This window comes from Gavialis gangeticus, unplaced genomic scaffold (assembly GCF_001723915.1).
Source record: "Gavialis gangeticus isolate Ggan-Ray unplaced genomic scaffold, GavGan_comp1, whole genome shotgun sequence".
NCBI classification, from domain to species: domain Eukaryota; kingdom Metazoa; phylum Chordata; order Crocodylia; family Gavialidae; genus Gavialis; species Gavialis gangeticus.
Genome location: NW_017729031.1, coordinates 42,715,688 through 42,721,177, shown reverse-complemented (window position 1 = coordinate 42,721,177; position 5,490 = coordinate 42,715,688). Strand labels below are relative to the sequence as shown.

At 67.0% G+C, this 5,490-nt stretch overlaps 1 protein-coding gene across 1 annotated transcript in view; it reads right to left on the bottom strand.

Moving 5' to 3' along the window:
- ANKZF1 (ankyrin repeat and zinc finger domain containing 1) overlaps positions 1–5,120 on the bottom strand; it is a gene marked incomplete at its 5' end in the record, with an annotated part of 20,190 nt that extends 15,070 nt beyond the window's left edge. The window contains 10 exons of the mRNA XM_019522827.1: positions 61–307; positions 627–725; positions 809–967; positions 1,206–1,301; positions 2,724–2,946; positions 3,232–3,385; positions 3,692–3,807; positions 4,038–4,237; positions 4,570–4,672; positions 4,980–5,120. Coding sequence (XP_019378372.1) covers positions 61–307; positions 627–725; positions 809–967; positions 1,206–1,301; positions 2,724–2,946; positions 3,232–3,385; positions 3,692–3,807; positions 4,038–4,237; positions 4,570–4,672; positions 4,980–5,120 — 1,538 coding nt within the window. The remainder of the gene's footprint in view (positions 1–60; positions 308–626; positions 726–808; positions 968–1,205; positions 1,302–2,723; positions 2,947–3,231; positions 3,386–3,691; positions 3,808–4,037; positions 4,238–4,569; positions 4,673–4,979) is intronic.
- Positions 5,121–5,490: the final 370 nt, after the last annotated feature.

Genomic DNA, 5,490 nt, shown 5'->3' with positions numbered 1-5,490 from the left:
CTGGGGAGAGGGAGTGATGCCATCTGCTTTGTGGGTGGGTGGGTGGGTGGGGGCTTTTACCTGACCGTGGGGTCAGCACCGGCCTCCAGCAGCAGCCGCACGGCCTCCCCCTGCCCTGCGGCCGCTGCCACGTGCAGCAGGGTGAAGCCACCAGCATGGATGGGTGCGTTGAGCAGAGCGAGGAGCGCAGGGCCCCCAGGCTGCTCTGATGCACCCACGGGGGCTCCCAACAGGAGCTGCAGTGTCTGTGCGTCACCTGTCTTGCAGGCCGTAAACAGTGCATCCCGCAGCTCGGTGAGGGCGGGTCCTGACCGGGTGGGACATGGGGGTCACCAGCCGGAAACCCCATTCTGCATGGTGCCGAGACCCTCCAGGAAGCAGCTGGGAACACTTGCCCAGCAGGACCCCCTGCAGCACCCCCCAGCTCCAGCTAGGCACCTGCAGCCCCCCCAGACCCCCACTTGGTGCCAGAGCCAGGAGCAGCCATAGGCAGCCAGCAGAGGAGCAGCCCACAAGGAGGCACCATGGCCTCATGCCCTGGGGACTCTACCCCCCCATCAGCAAAGCAGGGTGTGGGGGGGGTCTCTGCTCTCCAGGGGGGTGGTCCCGGGAGCGAGGGCACTCACCTGTTCCCTGGGGCCTAGGCTCCACACTCGGGTTTGGCTGCTGTTGTGAGGTCTCCGGGTCGTCGCCGCCTCCTGGCTTCTCAGAGCACGGCTCCGATCCTGGAAGGAGCAGGCAGAGGGCGTTAGATACGTGCCCCCCACCCCAGTTCTCCCCCTCCTGGGGACCCTGATTCTGTCCTCACCTCCAGCCATTCGTGGCCCCTTCCTCCTCCTCCTCCGGCGACGCCGGGGCATCACCTCGAACTCCCGCAGTGCCAGCGTCCCCAGCGTCACCTCCACCGTCTCCAGATCCCCCGACAGGCTCCCCCCTTCCGCATCCGCATCCTCCTCCTCCGACAGGGCTGCGGGGGGCAACACAGCTGGGGCTGGGCTCCAATCACGGCTCCCCTCCAAGCTCTCCCTGCCAACCTGGGGCACGTCCTGGGGGAACCAGTCCCACCTGCCCCTGTTGGAACGTGCCCTCCCTGGCAGTTGGTACCCACAAGGCTGCCCGGGCCAGGGCTCGCACTGACTGCCCCTGCTAAGGTCCTGGCTCCCCCTGCCCCTGCCCGCTGGACCCCCACCCCCAGCTGCACGCACCCTGTGGAGGCTCCTCCTGCTCCACCCCAGCCCGTGGCACCTTCCTCCAAGCCTTCCGGGGGGAGCCGATGAGATCGGCCACCGATGTGTCCTTCCCTGTGGAGCAGTAGCATACGGGTTACTGGGGCTGGGATCAGAAACCCAGATCCCCCAAGCCTGCAGCCCTGGGGTCAAGGTGGAGGCTGCCAGGACATCAGAGCTGCCCTGCACTGGCTCAGACCAAGGTTTGCCTTGACCTGCCCCCCGGGCCCTCCCCAGACCCCAGAACTTGTCATGGGGCTACACAGTGCTGCCTGCCTCCATTGCAGCAGCCCAGGGGGTGCCAAACCGGTCCACTTTCGATCTGCCCAGTGCTATCAGCTCTGCAAGTGTGGTTCCATAACCTCCCCAGCCTGCCTTTGTGTCCCACCCAACACCAAGTGCCAAGATAGACTTGACATGGATGAGGGTATAGCATGGACAAGCCTGTATATTCCACCCTGATCCTGCAAGCCACTGGGACCTCAGCTGGCGACTCCTGTCCGGAGCCATGGCCACGGACGTGTCTGGTGCAACTCACGGACGCCTCCAACCCCTGCCTCCGCTGCGAGCAGAGGGAGACCCTGGTGCACGCATCCCTGGAGTGCGTCAGTCTGCAGCCCCTGCCCTGCCTCCTCCACTGCCTGTGGTCAGGCTCTAGCTGTGCCATTGCCCGCACCTGTTTATTGATGCACTCCCCATTTGCGGCCCCCAAGCCTGGGGGCCTTCCTCCTCCTGCCAACCTCCTCCTGGCCCAGGACAGCCTGGCCATGTTTTACTAGGAAGGTGGCTTTGGCCGGGGGTCCCCAGAGGCTGCGGGTCTGCTCTGTCCTCGGTCTGATCCTGCCTCTGGGCACAGCATCACAGGGCAGCGTCTGCTAGCTCCTTGGACCCATTCGAGGGCCAGTGGGGGCTGTGCGGCACACTCTACCCCCTCGTTATAAACCTGTAACCTCACTCTTGTCCCTGTTCTTTTTTTAGTTGTCCCAAGAAATCAGCTGCTATGTCTTCACCGGCCTCTCTCTCCAGCAAGCCGTCTAGTATTACTTGGTGGGCCCAGGCCCCCGCCCAGGGGCATTATGCAAAGGCCCATGTAAACAGAGCAGCAGACAGCGGAGCTGGAAGGAAGAAGACTGGATCCGAGCAGGGTCTTCCCTTGTTCCTCTCCCCCTGGCAACCTCCAGCATCCAGGATCCAGACAGCTCTGATACAGAGTCCCCCATCCAGCGTCTCTCCTGGACTGCCCAGGCCTGGCCTCGTGAGTCTCTCCTTCTAGGGAAGCCCCTTCATAGCCCCAGCCTTCTTGCTGCCCTCCTCTAGGCAGCAAAGGCAGAGACGAGGGGTTGGGGTGAGTCGACCACTCCCATGCCACCCCCAGGGGGAAGCCGGTAGCCTCCCATCCCTGGCCAGAGCAGAGGATGCGGGATGAGGCTGGCGCTGCCAGAGGCCGGACAGGGCAGAAGTCAGGAGTAAGGGCATCCCCTTCTGCCCAGGACTCACCGTAGACCTGGAGGGTGGCCAGGGCGCTGTGCACACGCTGCACTTCGCGGAAGGTGGCCCGGCGGGTGCTGAGGGGTATGTGGTGGATGTGCGGGGAGGCCCGGGGCAGCGGGGGACTCCGGCCACCGAGGAGCAGGGCGCGGGCAGAGCGGGGGGCGCGTAGGAAGATGCGCTGGGCACCCTGCAGGTGCGGCTCCCAGCTGGCCAGCAGCTCCTGGATGTCCTGCAGGAGGAGAGAGCAGGGAGAGAGAGCAGAACAAGAGTGCTCAGGAGCTCCCAGGACCTGCCCCCCAGCTCTAAAAGCTGGGGGTTGTGGGAGGTTAACCCCTAGGCAGAAACCAGGAGACCAGGGGGGTCAGTACCAGAGCCTGGGGCAGAGGGGGACACGGTCCTTCACCGGATAGGGGTACAGATGGCCCCCTGTGCACCCATCCCTGCCATCTAGGCTCCTCCCCCATTCCCTGTGCCAGGCCTCTCCTGCCCCCACGCTGTCCCAGCGCTCACCCACCTTAAGCAGTGCAGCCTCGTTATAGCGCCGCAGGGAGGCGCCGGCAGATCGGGGGATGCAGCCAGGGGCCTGGGCATCCCGCAGCCCCTGGGCCGTCCCACGCCGCGCCCGCACTGTGTAGCGATGGAAGGTTTTGTGCTCCAGCACCTGGGACCTGCAGAGAGCAAAGTGCTGATGTTCCCCCAAGCCCAGCTAGACCGCAAGAGATGCCAGCTCGGGGGCCTGGATGCTTAAGGCTTCTTCCCAGCTCCATGAGCTGGGAGTTGCTGACCCCAGGAAGGTGGAGCTGGGGGCATGGGGCAGGGATGGGGCCCAACCAGACTGAAGAGCTCCATGGTGCAGGGAGCCACAGGCTGGACCCTAGCTGCATCCCTGGGAGCCGCTGTGGGGGGGTCCCAAATCACAGCCCTGGCTCTCCTCATGTGTGGGGTCCCCAGAGGCTGCTTCACCCTGCACTCACCCCCGGAAGATGGCGCCAGCAAAGTGCCCACCGCCCAGCATCAGCACGACCCAGCAGGCATCCGGGCTCAAGCCCCGCAGAGCTGTCACCAGGTCCTCGGGCTCCTCGCTCCTGCCCTGCCACACCGAGCCTGCCGTGAGCGGCTGGCAGCGCACCTGGGCAACAGGCACCCTCTGCCCTCCCCCCGCGATGCAGCTGAGGCCACGGGGAGCATCCCGGGACAAGCAGGGCCCAGGAGCAGCCACGGACCCAACTGGGCTTGCCCCTCTCTGGGTCCTGCAGAGTCAGCATGAGCTGGGCTGAGGCTGGGGGGGGCGGGGCCCCGGGGGCACAGCGCGCCACTTGCCTGGGCAGTGCTTAGCACGCAGCGGTAGGCAGCCAGGAGCTGGCCCTGCGCGTTGCGGAACAGCACCTTGTGGGAACACCGGCCCTGGAGGGGCTCTGGCCAGCTGCCCCTCACGCCGCCCTGGGGTGGGGACACGTCCGAGTCACTGCTGGAATCAGAGCTGGAGCCAGAGCTGGAGCCGGAGATGCTGGAGACGCCCCCTGCAAAGACCCAGAATCGCTGCCGGTTGTGGGGGGCAGCGCAGGGACCGCCTTGGGCAGACCCACCCCCTCCACAGCCCCCGGGGACACAGGACCCCCACCAGCCCCTGCCCCATGTCTGCTGTGCGGTCCCTGCAGGCTCCCCTGACACCCCTATACAGCACAGGCCACCGGGACGGCAGCAGGTAGGTTCAGGGGGAAGGTTGGTCCGCCCTGGACACAGCCACAGCAGCTGCCGGGGGGAGGGGAGCAGCAGGGACACCCGGTGGGGGCACAGGGCAGCCCCAGCACAACCCCCCATCCTGTGGCCCACAGCCCAGCCCTGCTCTCACCGGCCCCGGTCTGGTCCTCGAACTCCTCAGCCGTGAGCGCCCGGCGCCCACGCAGCCGCTGCTTCAGGTTGAAGCGGTGCCAGTCCAGGCGGTAATGCTCCGTCTGCAGGGAATCGGCGGGGCTGAGGCCTCTCCAGCCCCAGTGGGCAGCCGGGGGCCACTGTGAGACCCCCCCACAACCACCAGGTGACAAGGAGGAGCTGCAGCTTCGTTCCAGGGAGGTTATTTTCCTCCGGCTGCCCCGCGTCCAGGAGTCGAACCTCCCCAAGGTGCTGGGGCTGCGCCTGCCTGTGCCAGTGCTGCTGCCGGGACTCAGCCCTGCAGGGTCCTGGCTGGAGGCTCCTGCCCTCAGCTCACGCTGCCGTGGGTGGGGGCGGCAGGGATCTGCCCCTGGCCCCGGCTCCGCTTACCTGCTCCTCCCGGCTGTCAAAGGCCTGGGTGCAGGTGGAGCAGCACATCCGGTCCGACACCTCAGCCGCGCCACGGGGCCTCTCCGCATCGGCCAGCGTCTCTGAAACGGGGAGAAGCTCAGAGGGGGCCGTGCGGACTCCCCAGGGAGGGGCTGCAGGCTGGGAGGATCCCAAACCCCACTGGCCGGTGCTGCAGCAGAGTCCACTCCCTGCGGGGGAGTTGTTGCAGCCCCGTGCCTCAGTTTCCCCCCTCTTGTTAGGAGCGACTCTGCCCCACGCGGCCCCTGGCAGCTCACCCGCGTCACGGCTGGTGGTGCGGGCGGGCGGCACGCCCGGGGGGGCCCCATGCACCAGGCAGAGCCCACGCAGCAGGGTGGGGTCCTGGGCGGCCTCAAACACGGAACGGGTCTCCGGCGGCTGCATCGTGGCCCCGGCGCTGCGGACACGGCAGAGCATGGTGCTGATGCGGTGGCCGCGCAGTGCCCGGGATCCACCCCCGCCACAGCCCATG